Source organism: Triplophysa dalaica, chromosome 3 (genome assembly GCF_015846415.1).
Source record: "Triplophysa dalaica isolate WHDGS20190420 chromosome 3, ASM1584641v1, whole genome shotgun sequence".
Lineage (NCBI taxonomy): Eukaryota > Metazoa > Chordata > Actinopteri > Cypriniformes > Nemacheilidae > Triplophysa > Triplophysa dalaica.
This window is the reverse complement of record NC_079544.1, coordinates 20,666,434-20,686,279: the sequence shown is the minus strand read 5'-3', so window position 1 is coordinate 20,686,279 and position 19,846 is coordinate 20,666,434. Positions and strand designations below refer to the sequence as shown.

Sequence of the window (19,846 nt, the reverse complement as noted above, 5' to 3'; positions counted from 1 at the left end):
AGAAAGCTCGGTGTCTGAAGGCCACGGCCGATCACAAGACAGAATTATTGGGTTGGACAGGGGATGAACGAAGCTAACTGTGGTCAACCAGATCAAAAGTCTGATCTCACAGGTACACATCACTATTTTAGAACGTGGTGAATGTGTATGAATATGTACAATCATTTAAAAAAAGCAAGATCAAATAAATCTGTAAAAATTAGGGATGCACAACCATTTAGGAAAGCGACCACATGAAAAACTTGCTATGTGATATCGATATGAGATACAATAATGCAAAATACAATTAACAGTTAAATACAATTATAATATTAATTCAAAATGTAAAAACTAAAATGTGAAAAAATCACTAATTAAAAAGTTATCAATGAAAAAATGATATAACCAACGTCGGTGCCAATAGCCCGGTTAGCACGCCAACAAACAATGCCAGTGCGTTCACGACGACCGGAGTTCGATCCTCTTCGAGTCTATTAGCTCCTTACTGTGCTATCCAAATAAAGCACCTAATATATAACTTTTAAAAAAAATAACAAAAAAATCTGTTCCACCATTTTATTTACATAACGTAAAACTGACTATCCAGAAGTTAAAATCATTTAGTTATTGTCAACTTGAATAACTGCTAAATGCGATATGCACGTTGCATTTTTTAAAAAATTTAGACAGCCACAGTAAAAATGAAATTAAGCACACATAAATAACAAAGCCACCAATTTGCTTAAACAAAAAATAGCCTTTTAATAGAATTGACATGAGATTTTGAGATCACCTGACCATTCAGAGCTGTCAATCCTGTGCAGTAAAGTCAAACAAACACAGTCACTTGTTACTATGATGCTAACACACCTCATGAGATGGAACCTCAAACAAACAGTTAAACAAACCTTGTCTAACTCACTCGGCAAGACTCTTCAGACTGTTGCTCAGCAATGACAGAAGCTGTGCGGGAAACCTGAAAGGCAAAACTGACCGCGCAGAATCACGCTTGGGTGCGTTGCTTTACAAATTGCGTTCGGAGACATTTCCGAACGTAATAGCGTGTGAAAGCGAGCCTGTGCGGCTAGAAACGTTCACATACTTGCGTAGAGTATGTTTGGGGCCTTTGATGCAAGGATAGGAAGAAGTAAATGATGACACATCCCCTCTCTTTCACACACAGTTTAATATGACTCACTAGCTTGCCAACTGGAAACCATTATCCAATTGAGTGGAATTAGGGCATTAACATAATTAAGGCATTCAGTACATTTGATGGGGGAATAAAGCTTATTTGCTTGCCTAAATTGCAGCAGATTTCCACGATTCTCTGTACGTTTCACTCTACGCACTGTACTATAATTTACACCGTGGTGTCCGTTTCGTTAAGATCCCCTTTGTGAGCTGGCCCGGGCATACAGGGTCCATTGTTCTTTCTTTCTGTATCATGATAGAAGGATGAAAAGGATATTCAGATCATATTTCTGCAGTTCCTCTTTTTAGGGAAGAAAAAAATGCCCTTCCTGTCTCTCTAAAAACCCACAGATCAACCAAAATTCCACCTCGAAACGCTTTTATCCACCCTTTCTGTCATTTCTGACTGGATTCGGTTACAAAACCTCTCTGCTTTTCCACCAAGAGCCCGGGACACAAAAAGTACATACTGCAGCCTTAAAGATGATGTTGGGCTGTCGTCAACGTCTCAAACCTAGTCCCTTCGCACATTATACACGTATTAAACAGCTACCGATGTCTTGAAATCCGACAACATACCATAAGATCCAACAGTTGTAGGATGAGAGATGAAAATTGGCATTAGTGTGCTGGATTTAGTGTCCAGACTGTAGGCGTCTGAGAGATCCACATGGCTTAGCACGGGACAGCACGGCCTCCGTGCGAACACGATGAACGATAATGCCAAACTGAAACATTACTCCAGTAAAGCATCAGGATTTGCATCAATGCACAGCAGCACTTTGGCAATGGCAACAGATTTAAAATGTCAAGCTCATGAATAATATTGATGCAAGGTTCATATCGGCTGATTTTTATCATTAGCCTACGTTCAATTTCTAGAATGCATACCAAATCTTTTTTCTTTTATCTTTAGGTATTTTACATGTCTGGTCTATATGTTATTGAGCATTTCATAGTAAAGCACCATTAGTTATATTATCATAAACTCACAAGCTCCTCTGGCAAGCATGTATTTATAGGATGTTTATATAATATATTTTCTTCAGCATGTACTGTTCAATTTTCCATCAAAAGCTTTTTCCCCAAGAGCTTTTATTCGAACAAAACAATCCAATATCATGCATTTTACAAGCCTACTTGACTAAAACACAAGCAGGCCACCAGCATACCCCAATCTGTATGAAAATGTGTTTTTAAAGCCTTTCTCTGTCTCAGTAAGGTGCTTTCTTCTGTTTTTGTAAACAGAGACTTTCTGCTAATGCAACTTCCTAAGGCCACGCTGACACTCTGCAAATGCAAACTAACAGCAGGGTAGAAAAATTCTCCCGGCCTCTATTTTTCTTGCTTTTAAGATTGTTTTTGCCGTTTTTCCAGCGCTGGGCAGTTTAATGTGGGCAGCTAGAAGCTTCACGGGGGCTTGCGTCTTTAAAAACAGATGCCATCACAAAAGTAATAAAAAAATGTTGTGTTAAAATGTTTACAGGCAACAATCATTTGGAATAAAAGCCTCCCTCTGCTGCAGTTTCTCTCAGTGTGCGGTTGAGAAAAAAGAGAGACAAGGTCAACAATACTTTTTTTGTTTTAAAGAGGTTTAAAATAACCAGGTTGGAATATTTCAACTAATGTTCCACCTGCCTCAGTCTCGCAAAAAGATTACTGGGGAAGTGTGTACTTTCACTTCTCGGCAAGGTGACACTACCAGAAGAATAGAATGGCTTGAACTGATGCTTTCAATATCTTTTACAAATGCTGATATTAAAAATAAGTTCTAAATGCAAAACAATTTCAAAAAATGAATATTTTATTAAATAAAATAATTTATGTAATATCAATAATAATAATTATAATAATAATAGTTGATGTTGATGATGAAGTTGTTGTTATTACTATACGTTTTGTATTCATAAATATTATTATTATTTATAATAATATAAAGATACATTTTGTGTATGTAACACATAACAAATATTGTTGTATTGCACATTGGTGTGCCCGTGTTAACACTTGACTTCTTTTTCGAAGCTGCTAGTCTGTTTAAAATTACCGTTTTTTCAAAATAGTCCTAAAGGCTTTTTTTAAGCGCCAGCTCCGGCGTCTTTGTCTGCAGCTCAGAGAACATCTTCTGAGGTTAAAATAGTTCAACTTTTCTGAAAAAAACGCCCTTCGTCAATTTCCTTTTCCCCAGCTAACCAATGACAGAGACCTGTTGTTTCCATAACAATATGCGAGGAACGTAATTGGTCGAGAAGGCTCCAGCTCGATAAAATAAAATGTAGGTTGAAATGCCCTTTGGAGCATAGTTTTGTATGAATATAAGTTTATTTTCTCTATGAAAACACCCTCTGATTGCATTTCAATCGAGAAATTAGTATTGTAGTTTTTAAATATGCGATTAGTTATTGCAATGATGCTCTCTGTTTGTAATTCAAATAGACTTCCGTTACGCTGCCTATGTTTCTCTGGGCCGCCTTCGTTCGTAGACGTCATGGCGTTCAGCTGCTGTTTGAAGCCAAATGCTGCCAGCGTTTTTTTACTAAAAAAGCGTCTTGGTCAACTTTTTCTTCTCAAAAAAGAAGTTAAGTGTGAACACGGGTTTACCTTCTGCTTTATAAAATAAGTCAGTATAATGTGCACTGAATTTAACATGGTTATAAGGGTTTTTAGGCGCTCCACTTCATTTTGCGTCCAATAACAACCCTTTACCTTTTTGGCTTTCATTTAAAGCACTTGAATCTGAAGAATTTGTGCTTATGTAATATTATTGAAAACAGCCTGTTGTCCAGTTAAACTCATGTTTGAACCGCACATTAAATCTAAGGACAAAGCCAACAAACACTCACTAAACAAAAGAGACCACACAACATGACCATAAAATATTCATGTATCACATGGATAAAACAGTGTTTTCTCTTCATCTGTATGCCAGACATCCACATATCCGGAAATACTGCTACTAGCTGGCGTGGGCGTCAGAATCACAATCACAGCCCAGATTGTCACATAACAGCGTCCCTTTTGTTTGTGACCATTATTCTGAGACGAAGAAAGAACAACAAAATGAGATTAAAAATCAATGGAAAAACGACTTTGTTTAACCAATAAACAAGATCTGTATTAGTTATAACAATGTGATTTGATCCAGAAATGTTATTGTGTTTATATAACTAAATAGAAATAGAAAAATGATAAACATGACATTACAGGGCTCCAGACTGCGAGGCTTTACAAGCATTTCTTTACAAGTACTCGTGCATGTGCGACCTGCAAATTTGGAAGTTGTTACTTCATGTGGAAAGACGAGTTAAACGCCAGCACACCACCAGTGCAGGCTGTGTGTGAAAGTCAACTGCGAACGCGCAAAATCTAGGTCTTCATTGAAAAGTTTACACACACACACAACGTGAGCGCATTACGGAGTCGCTGTTTGCTGTCACGGATTTCTTGAGCCCAAGGAAGAACGATTTGATATACGAGACGTTTAAAACGAAACTTACCGCGAAGGAGTTCAGGAAACATCATTTATCTGTGGATTACTTGAGATGGAGCTGGATCATTTCAAATCCGTTCACAGCAAGAGTGAACGACGGGCGAATGCTCTTGTTAAGTTTATTTGACGTCGGTTGTTGTGTGAACATAAGGAAACGTGTCCGTAATACACAATAAAATCATTGTGAAAACATAACACAAGGTCCTTAATTTTGCTGTAATGTGTAACACCGTAAACAATTAAATGTGTTCTTTCGACAAGCTCAATTTCTGTTGGTTCAAATGAATTCAGATTACAGTCTCTCTATTAAGCACCAATCAATAAAAAAGCTTCTCTGAAGACCCTTTTTAAATAAGCAGAACCAAATCTGCTGTCATCAAGTTTTTATCAGTAACAGTAATAAAATATGTATAATAAATGCAGTCTGATTTAAGGTGTGCCCCTAAATGTTTTGCATGCGCTCCTAAAATTTTCATCAGGGTCTTCAGTGCCCCTATTAAAAAAATTGAGGCGGGAGCCTTGCATTAAACAAACATTATATACTAGCATTAAATCTATTGGTGTTGCTTGGGAACAAAGCCTTTAAAAAAAACAGGAAACCACAGCTGTCAGGTTTACTACTACTATGTCTTTCTTGCTAGTTAGTAGATTTTGCAAAAATAAAATTTCACATTTTTTCACACTCGGTTGCCATGAGGAACAGTTACTCTTTATGGCTGTTCACACTTGTTCTCTCTTAAAGACACCAGATTAAAACATCTTTCCACTTACCGAAAAATTGAGTAAAAAGATCAGGAAAAATGTATGCTTTGCACCACTACTTTAAAACATGCAAGCTTCATATTTTTGTCACACTTCAATTGCGGCGTTGTTTTAACCAATTGTCAAGTCAAATATCTTCTAGGTTCATTTAACCCGATTGTCGTTTTGTCCCATTTTGACCCAACGCTGGGTTGAAAATAATCCAGCATTTCCAAGCGCAAACAAATAGTGAGGTGACACGTAGGCTACTCTTCCACGTGTTAAAGCAATTTTATCTTAGCCGCTTATCCAACACATCGACCCGTCTGAGCTTGTGACATTCAGCTGAGCAACAAACACGTGTGTGACAGACAGCAGGATATTACAGATGTCACTCAGACCAACGAGCGTCTCTTCTGAGCCTGCAGTTTTCCTGCTTTAGCATCACATTTCGGTTGCCTACACAGACTCACATACACAATTCAGCAGCGAGACGCTTTTAGCAGCTTCAAGGAGGACCGCAGACGCCAACGCAGAGGTCGTCATAGCGAGGCTCTTATCCTTTCCACACAAACCAAAACCACAACCTCTATTTCTTAAGGCTTCAACAAAACCCTTGAAAGCATCTCTCACAGCCAGAAGCAACTACCAAACTCCGTAAAAAACAAACACTGTCATCTCACATCTGTCAGAGGTTTGTAAGACACAATCTAACCTTAAAGGCGGTAAAGTCAGTCTTCACATGAGAGCTTCATTTACACATTAAACACGTAAAACTAGGGCAAGCTATTTTCAGAGCTCAACCTTTCTGTGACTCCAGCGAAGGTAGATACGCTGCGAGGTAAAACAGGTGTTGCTGTGATGCATTGGAGGCCAGGTATCTGGGTTGAAAGCCAGTGGGAGACCATAGGCTTAGATACGGTCCCAGCTAACAAGACACTGGATGAATCTAACAGGCAGTAACACAGCTTGAACCAATAACAGACACTCTTAACAGGATCCAATTAAAACCAAAGAACCTGATGTTCTTGTCCTTTATTCATATAGGCTACTGTCTGTGCTAGGGCTTTAAAGAACCCAGAACCCATTATACAGTACAGGCTAAACAGAATAGAAAAAGAACTTAGATACATTTGCTCAATCTCATTTTCTTGAAACCAAGCATTTTGTTTAAGGGGTTCGGCAACGTTCTTGCGAGTCGCTCCAACAGAAGTTCACATCTTTCAAGCGTCATGTGATCCATGGAGCCTCCAGATAGTTCCAGGAAGTTATTTTACTTTCTTTCAATCCTTTATTTCTTTATTTTTTTATTCTTTCAATGTGTTAAAAGTTCACCTCAACTGGTCTGTTTAGCCGCAGCTCCATGTGATACTAGTAACTTCCGGGAACTATTGAGAGCCTCCATGAACTCCCATTACTGTGAAAAAAACGGTTCCATTTGAGTCAACGGAGGTTACGCAACTCTCTCTCTCTCTCAATGGCTCTGCTAATAACCATATGTTTGTGTATGATTCACATTAAACGAAACCTCCTCCTCGTGAAACAGTGAAGGCTTTTTCATGAGATGAGGTTGCAAAGAGCTTAATAAGGGAAGAAAATATGTGTCTTGTAATTAACCTCATGTTTTTATTAGCAAACTTAAACATTAACGTTTGACTGCAAAGCTGGTTCTATAAGTAAAAGAAGAACCTGCAAACCTATCTGTGAAATCCAGGCTATATTTAATAATATAATCCAGTTTTATCACATAACTACAAGATTATAAGCATCAAAAGTAGTCAAAGCCATAAAATGATGAAAGGTGTGTTTATAACTGTAAATGATGGATTATATGATTGATTTATATGATTATATGATAATTTTTATCATTGCAAGCTTATGTATTTTTTATTAATTTATTTATTTTAAGTGGTGCTATAATTTGTGAGATTGAGAGCATTTTGCACATAAGATGTGTGTTTGCATGGTAAACCCATTCTTGGAAAAGCTTAAATCGATTAAATTCATACCAAATCCATACACATGCAGACCTTCAATCTGACACTGTTTTTGAGCATCACATTGTGGATCAAGTGAAGGAAGCCCAGCCTTAAAAAATGTGTCTTGAAGCTCTTGCGTTTTATGATAGTGTAGCCTTAACTGAAAACAGAATGCTACTGTAAAAAGTTGTGCGATCTGGAGATAAGAAGGACATGAAACCATCCTTCACCAACACAGAGGTTAGCCTCGGACTACACATGTGAAATCCTGATCAAAAGAGAGAGGTTTTAGAAAGAGGACGGACGAGACAACAGCTTGAAAAAACAAAATGAAGGCAAAGATAAAGGAAGATATAGATAATGATCTGGGCAAGCGCCGGCCCCATTAAACAGCGAGACAGTCAGTGTGTGTGTGTGTGTGTCTGTCTGTGGACATTAGGGACAAGTGACTGCTGCGCTGCTTGTTAGAACATGGAAGCGTTTTTCTCGGTGGAAGCACTTCAGCCGGAGGTGGAATCTCTTAAACATCTTTCGCTCTTGTTCTTCTCCCTTCATTTTTCTTTCTTTCCATCTCCTGCCGAGACACTTTCATATTCAGATAAGGCAGGAACAATGCTGCACATGCCTGATTGAAGCATCTCACACATACGCCTCATCACAGCGCCTTGTTAGGCGGTCCGGGGGTCCAGAAGAAACAAAGAGAAGTGGGAAATTATATCAGTGTTGGAATCAGTGCAGCAGAAAAGGTTTGCGCGGGGGTTTCGCTTTTGATTCCCGGCCACAGTCAACTGCCATCTAAAAAGTGCGTGCTATCAAAACATTTGGTCATTTACGACATATTTTAAGTTTCTCACATAGTTTTTCATTTTTCTAAAACTTCAGCTAGTAACGACATGCAGTAAATGTCAAGAGAGCTTCATAATTATTATTGTTCATATTTAGGTCATGAATACGTATTAAAAACGTGTTAACGTTGGATACAGTTGTACCTGAAAGCTTGCTAAAAGGTAACAAACATCACACTCAAGGCCCAGAAGAATGGCTACAAATGATCACTACACAAGAAGCTTTTTGTTGTCTATTCATTTGTTCAATATAATAAAAATAAATATTTACATTAAACCCATATTCCCTGATAGGCTGTATTTTTTGCCGAATGAGTTTGCCTAATAAATACCTAATAAAAAAATCTATTTTGTACTAAACACCTTTAACTTTAATCTATCTTGAAGGGGTTTAGCGGTTTCATCGGACGCATGAGCCTGTTCTGAAGTTAACTGCCTAACTTGCCTAAAGTGTTTGCTCATCACAATTTATTTGTATATTGTATTTATATTAATTTATATTAATTATAATAATGTATATAAATTGGATTAAAATAAATTAAAACGGTTATTGAGTCTTTGAGAAAGTCTACCGGAAGTTATGTTTTGGCCACATAACGTTTGCTTATGTTGTTGGCGTTGAAATTTCTATAAAAATGATAAACCATTGCCGAGGTAAACCAATTAAAACCACCCTCAAGACCCCTTACGACAGACGGTTTTGTACAGACAAGCAGAGTCACACTTTCGTAAAATCTAGTCTCAAATTTGCCAAAAGTCTGGATGTGTAACAACGAACCTCTCTAGTTAATGGACGTTCCAAACGACTGTCTCAGTTTGTCCAAATAATCTGCGTAAACAGATTATGTTTAACAACCATGACCGCTTTTAGATGGCAGCTAGGGCACCGGCTCCTATTTGGCTGTGGCAGGGCACTAACATGACTTTATGGTTGCTCATGGAACGGCTTGCAGCATAGAAAGTGCCGCTGTAAAAGTTAACAGATTTGTGTCTAGATACAGGAAAGACTGCCAATGGGCATTAAATCCACAGCCCCGGGAGATGATACAAGATCAGCGTCATAAAAACCCAGATGGCTGATAGCCCATGGCAGACCTGCAAGGACTATAGATGCCCATTCCACTATGGCCAATTATAGCAATCTCAACATCTTGCAGGAAAAACCGATGGCTCGGAGCTGGAATGCTGAAGGCTTGTGTGTGCATGTGTGGGTTCATTTTTAAACAATACAAACTGCCCATTTGAGAAATGGCTACTTTAAACTAAATCTTTTGTGCAGTCAAGACAGCTGGTGGACCAGAAGAGAAAATAAATCAATGTCAGTTGGCATAATAATGGCATCGTGTTAAAGTGAAGTGTGCAATATTTTCATAGAAAGTCATCTATAAGTAAGGCATGACAGATCTGATAGTATGAATTAGTTTTGGCTGCTTAAAGACAGTGACAAATGATTTGCAGTGACTAGTCAATGTATACGTTGACTTCCCAAAGAGTGTAAACACTGAAGCACTTTAACAGCATCTTTGTTCGAGCAGTACGACTACCACTTGTCCATTTTTCCAGAGTCACCATCAACTTGAAACAAAGGAGACCGACCAAAATCAGACCGAAAGCTTTTCTTTTTGTTCTCTTCCTGTAAAGCAATCCATCCACCTTCCTGGACTTATATTAACATTCCCGTCTGTCTGTCATCAAAAAAGCTCATGCAGGCGATAGCATCAGGGTAGCTGATGACCACATGGGCAAAACCGCTAATTAATCTGCTGTAATGATGAGGCAGCAGCCGCTCTGGCCAGGAGCCACGCTCGCCCGTAAAGCGCACCGCTGCAGTTCAGACACCCCCAATCTGGCAACCGGCTGTAATTAGGGCCAAGCCGCCCATTTCCCATCACCCTACGTGGTGAGAAATCAATACCTAATTACCACCGAGTCCTGCCGCTCAACAAAAACACTAGACACACAGATATACAACTACGACACAAACCTGTAAATTATTCATGTATACAGCAGGCCAACATCCTTTACTTAAAATATCACCATTGATAGCTTCAAGGCATTCATGGTCGCCCAAAAACATTTCACCATAAAGCAATTGTACATTATTTCTAAACATACACTTAGAGAACGTATAAAATGTTCTTTCAGCCAATTTTATCTATTTGAGTCCTAGACAACAGCAGACAAAATTGGTCATGGCGCTGGCTATTTCTGCAAAAGATGGGAGATTGTAGCAAAGCCTTAGATAATATTGGTTTGTGATCATTCTTTAGAGGTAAAGAGGTCATATCTTAGTTCTTAATGAGAGCGAGAGCGAGAGAGAGAGAGAGAGCAAAAGGAGATGCAATCAACACTTTCCTCTTCACACATCAAAGATGTTATCCTGTCTCCCACGGTCGGTTAAGAAAACACCTAACAAACTGGTTTTTGATGAAATATTAATGGTGTAATAACATTAGTCAGGCGTCCTGCTGACCTGATGCTGACTTTCAGAGGTGAGCTGATTGCGTGCGGCGAACGCTTTAAAATCAGTGAAGCTGAGGGGGAAATGCCACGTTCAGTCAGAAGTTACCACTGATACGAAACATAGTCGAAGGGCAGGAAATTCAGGGTGTAAACACTGTATCAGTTAAAAAAGAATGATCAGAGTGTGATGTAGGTCATGTCCAGCTGTTTTATCGTCCAACACAATCTCATGGTGATTTATGGGCCTAACTATTTTACATCGAACAGATTTGGGGACAATTCCATGAATCCTCATTTGTATGTTATTGTACAATCTACAGTCAATGACAGTTATGTTCAAGTTATGGTTCTTGTGGCAGAACCAGGACAGGATCCCTTGTTTCTTGTAGAGAGTGAGGTTTTTGGGCCTGTTTGAACGCCATACTCTCTCTCTGAGTCTCGTCTGTTTCCCACCCTTTCGTCTCGTTACTTCCTGTTAAGTAGTTATCCCCTTACCCGCTGTCTGCACCTGGGTCCTCTGTCCATGTCCTCACCACTCCGCGATCATGACAGTTCATGGATGGACTTTTCATTCAAATTCACATTACATGTATTCATAATAAATCAATTACTCATTAAACAAGTTTCATTTTCTTTACCCTTTCAATAACCAAAAATGATGGAACATCTTCATAAAACTAGGAAACCACACAGCGACCCCTTTAAATCCTGCATCTCTCAGACTAATCCAGGGGCTCGTGAGATAAAATTAAACCATTATGGCAGAGCTCTGGAAGCAGCTTTCATTAGGAGGAATAAATGAGCTGCTTTGTTTCGCAGGCTCCAAAAATCTCAAACCATTCTTTCATACATCCACATCTTTACAGCCTCTCCGTCCACAACCCAAACACAGGCACGGGCTCGGATTTCACCCCTGTTCGGGGGGACGGCGGAAGGGTTGAAGCAAATGAAAAGAAAACGGGAAAAAAGACCAACAAAATGAACAACTGCATCTATTTAACCAAGTGCAGAGCGAGAGAGAAAGAGGGAACAGAACCAATTATTGGTTGCGCTCTGGGCAGGAAGCAGAACTCTCTGTGCCGTCTCAAGTTTTAATTAAAATGCCTCTTTCTCTTTGGAAAAAAGAGAGAAAACAGTCCCAGTCAAAACAGGCCGGGTCAACAGCAGCCTTTGTGTGGTGGCGGGGGGAATTCGGGGGGCTTTAAAAAATAGTGAACTCATAATGAAAATTCTTTCACTATTTATTCACCCTCATATTTTTCCAAACAGGCATGACTTCCTCCCACATAATATAATTTATATTTTTAAAGCATTCAACAGTGGTTGTGTACAACGTGCCAAAGATTGATGTCAATGAAAAAACAAATCTTATTAGTTCCTGCGTATCTCACAACAGACCCAAGTTCGAATCTGCACAAGGCTTTGAGCACGCCCTTAAAAAACCTTCAGCTACATGCCTCAATAATCAATATCCTCTCTCACAGCTCTCGTGTGGAAACACTGGGGAGGATCTCATATCTGCTGACGGGGCCAGTTACCCAGCGCACCGTTCCACCAGGGTCTCATCGAGAGAAGAAAAAATTGTGTTCTGGCTCTTTCTGCTGATTCCACTTACACATATTCGCACTGTCCTCAACCAGGTGACTTCTGAATCATCCGATAAAAGGGTTTTTGGAAGGTAGCGGTTGTATTGTGTGACTCTGCAGCTATAGATCGAAATAGACAGCCCAGCACTTTTACAGAAACTCGTGGCTCAGTGCAGCAAAACTCATATACCTTCAGTTCGCAATACTCTCAATGGTTTATTTTTGTTTTTTAATACCACCGACCGATGGTTTTCGCTGATTATTTAATAACACCTCAGTTCTCCAACGTTTCCTCTGCAATACACATGTGCTTTATGTGCATAATAGGCACAATGAAGCGAGATCCTGATCTTCTACACTCACACATGTACTACCTTACCTTTAAGTGGCTTAACCAAAGTGATTTTTACATATTAAAAGTTCTAATAAAAGTTGATGAAAATTACAATAATTAAGTTATATAAACCTATTTAAAATACTAAGCTTCATTCAACCAAACAGAAATGTTTTTTTATCAAATAAAGCTTTTCTAACAATTTCAACTAACTTTTCAGCCCACGATAGCCAACAGTCTGAATAAATGAGCAAAGCTCATTCACATCTTGCATTCTCTGTAGTACACTTTAAATGATTCAATGATCTCTGATATTCGCTAGTGACAATATCGCTAAATTAATCGGTTCAAATGAGTCATTCGTGTGCGAGTCGTCCTGAACGCAATGTGCGTTCATACTGGCGATATCGCTGCGTACACTATACGCTGATTCAACGATCCAACTGCACAGCTGAAGACATTACAATGACGGACGTCATGTTAATTTAAGAAAATATCTCTTGTTCTGCAACTCTTTTCAGCGCCTCAGTGTGCTGATAACGAAACAGCGCCATCACTGTGGCGTAAGGCTGCAACTGCAGTTACAAATTACAGTCTGCTAAATCCACGCAGCATTTCTTGTAAAAGAAAAACGACATTATACTGGATGGAGTCTGAAGGGGCACGACATTTGACGGAGGCGGCCACCTCTATGCAAGAAAAACCCTGAACAATCTTTTTTAGAGTGCAACATAAAAGAGGCGTTTTCTCTGCAGAAGCTGCAGAAAGAACAACAGAAATTCGAAATTAAACGGAAATATGTATAAAAAGCATATGGGCCATACTCCGTATCACCAGAGGGCACTGCTCTGTTGGCGCATACCAAGAACTACAGTACTGCCTTATTAAATATAAAATATCAAACCCTGTGTGGCATCTGCCATTTGGGCAGCTCAACCCAACAGATTGCGTGTCCATTTGGTGCAGCTTCTGGTGCAGAAATAACAACACTCCACCTTTAAAATAACAAAAATGGACCTAATACCATGTTTTCCATGCAATACAAGTTTTTTTGGGTCACTGTGCACTTCCGTATCGCTCACTACCGCTGTTACGAACACGTAAGAACGCACAAGTTTGGTTTAATGAGGCCATTTCAGACCTCGTTTAGCAATCTACTGATGCTGAAAAACCCACCGAGCGTGAAGTGAGACCGGCAGCGGTCTGAGACAAGAAAATCAGAACCCATGAAAGACAAGAAACCATCAGGGCTTTGAGGTCTGCCAGTCCCACTGCGATAGCACATACACCCCATCGACCATCTGGCTGCTGCGTCTAGAGAGTAAGAAGATCTCCAAGGGCCAGAGATAGTTTCAACCAGTCACATCACCCAGATGCCCCGAAACAATTTATCAGGACTAAAAACTGAAGCACAAAGTGCGTGTGCATGATATCAAAACACCTGGACGATTGGATCTGATTTATAACAAACACATGATACCCACAATGATATCGTGACAGGCCTACATGCAGGATGTGTATACAATCAATAAAAAAATTAGCCCTACAAGGAACCAGAGATTTCAAAACCAAACAAGCTACTCAATATTTTTTACATTCGACTCACATTCACAAATTTATTTAAACGTCATGAGGTGATGAACATCGATAAGGCCACTGACATTATTCTGAGGGTCAGTAGACTTCATAGCATTCACAGTCTGTGTGTCATCTGCTGTTCTTCAGAGGGAAAAAAATCAAGACAGATGGTGTCTTTTCTTAAAAAAGACTTATCTCCCTCATCACCTTTCTCACAGCGTTCATTTAGACAGAGATGAGCGATCTCATTTGCAAATGCATTAGCGGGTTTTCTGTATTCTCTTAAGCCTCGGGAGCGGCTGGCAGAGAGACTGAAGACGGAGGAAATATTACAATGTCCTTTAACCTCCCTGTGCACAAGGATACCTCTGTTAATGATGAAGAGGTTTATAACAAACCGAGCGTCTGTGTGCGTGCGCTACAGCCCCTCATAGCTCTCTGGAATACTTGATACCGATTGGTCGACTGGTTGATGTAAGGCCTAGTTGTGGTGTACAGGGAATGGTAACAAAACATACATAACTAGGACACTTGTAGAATATCTTAGATCGCAGGCACCCTGACACGAGGATAGAGAGATGAGGTGGATTAGAGTGCCACGGATAAGTGGAGGAAAGAGAAAAGGAAATAGGAAGAGTGTGGTCAGCAACTGTAGCTCATTATTCACATCAGCTGCAGTAATTCTGCCTCATAGTCCTGTCCACCCTTAAACAAATGACGGGCCCGTTGTGTGCATTTAGCTGACATTCACCATAATAGAGATGGATTAGAAAGAAAGCAGGAATAAACTGTCACAATGAGAAGCTCACATATGTATGTGTCCTAGTTTTAGCTGGGAAAGAATCAGGGGTTTAAACAAACCATTTTTAATATATGATTCTAAAAGCAGAATGAATCAAATAAATGACTCCGTAGATTACCTGCAACTCTCGAGAATTTATTCACTGCTGGATTATTCTGATGGACTAGTGAATTTAACCTCCAGAAAGCGGTAAATGATTCTGAACAAATCTTTATAGACCATTTTGCAAGATGTTTCAGTTTTTTATATTAAATTAAACAGATAACATGTGAAACTGATTGGAAATGTTTAACATCTTTACAACGCAATAATGTGCGTGAAATTTAAAAAAAGATGAATGCGCTCCAGTGGAGTGCTTATCGTTTGAATCTTGCAAAAAGGTATCTAAAATCAACTCCATAGGTCTATAGAATCAAAATGGACGTTTAAAATGGGACTGACGTAAAAATTACAAACTACTTTTCAGGTTAAAAATTGCATTACAGCATTATTTAAGAGAAGAAAAATACCAGAGTGATATACAAACAGCAGACTGTAAATCGGTTTCCTCAAAACGTCCCAATTGACCACTCAGAAAAAGGCTTTTCCGAACAGCACATAACTCTGCGTTTTACACGTAGGACATATTTTAGACTTTGTTGAGTTTTAATGATAAACAATACATTATTCTCAAAAGTTCTGAGCAGTTTCGAAAAAAAAAACATGTTAAAGGAACAACCTCACAACGCAATAGCTTTGTCAGCTCTCTCTGATCAAAAGATTCAATGAAAGAATGTATCACAATTAACGACAAAAACGTAACTATTGTGGATAATTCGTACAATCTCAAACGTACATTTTAGTATGCCAGTTAGGGGTTAGAGGCGAGCACCGGTATTGCCTTTTTTCTAGTAACTGTACTTATACAATTTCTTACGAATAAGTCACCTTGTAAAATAGTTATGAATTCCCATGAGATCAGGTTGAATAATGTTGAATTGTACAAGGCAGGTGAGCGGAGGTCAGCTGACAGAGCGAACTGTGGTGACGTCTCCGCAATGGGGATAAACCCTGCCGGGTTCCATTGTTTGATCAGAACAACAGTGCCGGTCTGGACGCTGGCCCAGTCGACAGTGAGGTCATGCGGCCTTGCGCTGTGGCATTAATGGAGGACAGAAGCGACGGCTTGAGATAAACCTTGTTTATTTGGACCAGTGATGTTGGAACAAGGACTTCAGAGATGCACTTATGACACAACTGCACTCAGACCTCTTTAATCGGCGTAGGCTTGAAAGAAGTTTTGGATGTCTGAGAGTGCGTGTTCGGAGGCCGGGGTGCTTATAGAACTATTGGACATTTGATGTTTCAGAAATCGCGAAATGAAAGTCCAATCAAACCTGCACTTACGATCCTGATGGAGCACTTAAACCCCTCTGACAAACAAGAACAACGAAACAGCACGAGTCACGACCAGACCTGAGTGACGACTGTCATTGCATTTTTTTAAACACAGATATACATTACAACCTACATTGCATGCAAGAACCGTGACTTGCAAAAAAATAAAATTTAAAACAATCTTTTGGAAACTCAACATGAAATGACATTTCACTTTACTGTGATAGATTTTCAACAGAAAAAGGATGTAAACCAGGACCTGATTAAATTGACAAACTGAATGTATAATTCATAATATCACTAGCGACGTGTATTCCGAAAATGAATGAAATAAAATGGGTTAGAATAGTTCTACCGGAACCACTTCAGATGCTATAGATCATGTTCTGCTCCTACTGCATAAACTAAAAACAACTGCCCTGTTCAGTAAATCACATATTGAGAATTAATCCTTTCCCCTAATACACCTCACCTATGGTGATTTATGCATTCATAGTGTGGCAAAAGCGCAATTCCAAACGTGTGCATTTATAATTTATCATACTCATGCCTCTGTTAGTGACTGCTGGTGAACCGTGCTCACTGACGCATAGAAATCAAAGCATAGACACTCCACTTCCCACTAACCCAGATGGTCCCCAAGACCCTCTTCTTCCTCACAATTTCACTCTCTCACACATACACGGAGTATCTCCCTGTCTCTACTTCCCCCATCTCTGATTTCTCCCTTTATCTCTTTCATATACGCTCAAAGGCACACATGGCTTGACAAATTGTTTGTGGTCACTAGACTGGTTTGCCAATTAGCAGTCATAATCTGATCTGACTGATGTGGGCTCAAGGAGAGGCTAATATACACAAATCACAAACAGCAAACACATTTAAAACCACAAAGGCCACTTGGCTTTCAATTAGTTAGTAAAGTGGAGGGCCCTAACCCTGTTCTGTCCATCTGGTGCACTCAGACACATTTCCTATGAACCTCAGAGAAAGAAAAAAAACTTGCGGGCATTGTTGCTTGTCCTGTCTTACTGAAACACATTTTGGCCTGCAGAGACACAATTTAAGCCTCAATGATACAGAAAAATTGTGTTCTAAAAGCATTATGTTAGCTTTTTAATGTAATAGGTTTGTCTCCAGAAAAAACACATGCTGATCAATTTATACCTAGAATAACTGTCGCTTTTGATTGATCCATGTCTGTCAAATGCATAAATGTAAATATAGAGAACTGGAGACAAATAGCCTACAGAATCCCTTCATGTTCGCTGTGTTCATTACTGATCTGGAGACCAATCATTTCAAACGCGCACACGCAGAATCCCGAGCTGAACGTCTGAATTCTGGCGAAGACGCAACAACCACTCAACCACCATCTGTCAAATGCCAGACAGGAAGGATTTTTCTCTCTTTTTCGACGCTTTGCTGCTCACATTTGCGAATATATCAAATAGTGACGTGACCTGAATAGATCATGTTACCGGTGACCACGGATGGTTTGTATTCAGAACGCGTAAAGTGTTTATATGCGCTTAAGTATTATTAATAATTGATTTATTTAAATGGTTCAACTACGACATTGCGATCTTAAATATATGATCACATCTTTGCTTCAACATTATTTAAATTTAAATATTAAGAGTAGTTCAGTATTAGTAGTGCATTTTAAAAAGTCAGTGCCAGGTTATTCGTTACATTTTAGGCTGCTGATCAAAAGCATGTAAAGTAAAATAAATTTGGTGCCAACTCCCATATTAACAGCATAATATTCTTTATAACAACATGCAGTAATTAATAGAAAACGTATAAAAAAAGAAAAAATCTACTCATTCATTCATGATGTCTACTGTACACAGCACCTGCAAAACGGCTTGATCTTGCGATGTACCCCCACGCACACAAATATGATGTTAAGCGTAATACTATTTCATTGAAAACGCGTTTTTTTAGGTTATCCAACCAGACAACATGTTTGGCGTTTAAACGTTGAGCCACATTTGGATTAAGACCATCCCAAGTAATGAAACCGGGAATCACCAACTCCATCCCAACTCCGTTAGATGCCCCCAAATGTTTTATCGTTGTAAACTTATCCTCACGAATACAATCCAGTTCAATTTCCCGCTACGAGACAATATCTGTCAAACCCGAAGCGCTCCGCGAGAAAACTTGGAGCGCAAAGCGCGCTTACGCACTCCACGGAGCGCGTTATGGAAACAGAAAAATCCATATATTTACCTTCCATCGCGAAAACCGCTGTTACCAGGCACAACATTTTTATTAATTCCACAGTCATGGCAAAAGGTATCTCCCGCTGCCGCGGTGTCCCCTTCAAATTCGGAAAACCGAACGGCGGTGCGTGCGCGTAAAATCCGTCACTTGGCACACGGGCTGATATTCCAGTGGGCGAGCGGCGTGGAGTCACATCGCAGGCAAGTAGTAAAGAATAAGTGGATGCTGCCACGGACGCCGAGATGCGAGAGAGGAGAGAGGCGGACCCCTGAAAGCCCCTTTAAAATATTCGAACCAATCACAGATCGCAAACCGAAAACCGCCAACCAATCACGGGCGGATTTCTCTTCCCGCATGCATTGTTATTCAAAACAAAAACTTTTCCCAATGCCCTGTATGAGGAGAAACACGCGTTTGGTATGAAAGGAAACAGCACCCTCATCTGGCCAAAGGCGAAGTTCATGATTAGAAAGCATCTTTCGCGCCCTGGTTTGCGCCTCTTCTGATGACTAATAGTTCTAGAAAAAGTGTCTGACGTTATACTTAATAAAAATGACAGAGTCTGGGTTGCGCTCGCAAAAGGTACAAGAGTTATAAATCAACTTGTTTTTAATGATCAGGGCGCGTTGTGGAGTAGATGATGCGAATGAAAAAAAAAATATGTTGAATTGACGTCTTTCATCATCCTCTAAAACTCAACCCCAAAGGTAAACTGCAATTACGACTGAAATCATTTGAAAACGAAAGTGGCATTCAAATAGGACAGGGATTAGAAGAGAGACAGAGAGACTGTTGATACAGGTGCACCGTGGGAACACTTTGGCAATGCTGGTAAATACTGTAGGCTCAATTTCGCCTACAGTCTGTTTGTTCTTATTTGACAGTAAAGGATCTCCAATCTCTGCCTTTCATTTAATCAAACTGTAAAGTACACAATTGTCAGATCAAAAAGTTGCTATTTAAACAAAATATTTAATGCACCAGGTTACAGAACATAGGTTATGGGTTTGAACAGCAGTGTTAAAAAAGTAACGCTTGAATGCACTTTAAATAGATGGAGAAGGGTTCTGCATTTATGCAAATGCATAAATGTTTATGTGCCTGCACATAAACATGCGTGTTGTCTATTTTAAGATAGAATATTCCCACAGTGCTAATAAAAACATTTATTTATCATGAAAACCCCAATTACCAGTTATAAGTCTCGCTATTATTTCGACTGGAACCATAGATCTGTACTTAGCCT

General features: G+C 39.5%; 1 protein-coding gene across 1 annotated transcript in view; it reads right to left on the bottom strand.

Moving 5' to 3' along the window:
* The window catches only part of LOC130417379 (ephrin type-B receptor 1), a 179,417-nt gene extending 160,624 nt beyond the window's left edge, over positions 1-18,793 (bottom strand). The window contains exon 1 of the mRNA XM_056742920.1: positions 18,607-18,793. Within this exon, the coding sequence (XP_056598898.1) occupies positions 18,607-18,664 (58 nt within the window). The 5' untranslated portion in view covers positions 18,665-18,793. The remainder of the gene's footprint in view (positions 1-18,606) is intronic.
* Between the last annotated feature and the right edge of the window lie 1,053 nt (positions 18,794-19,846).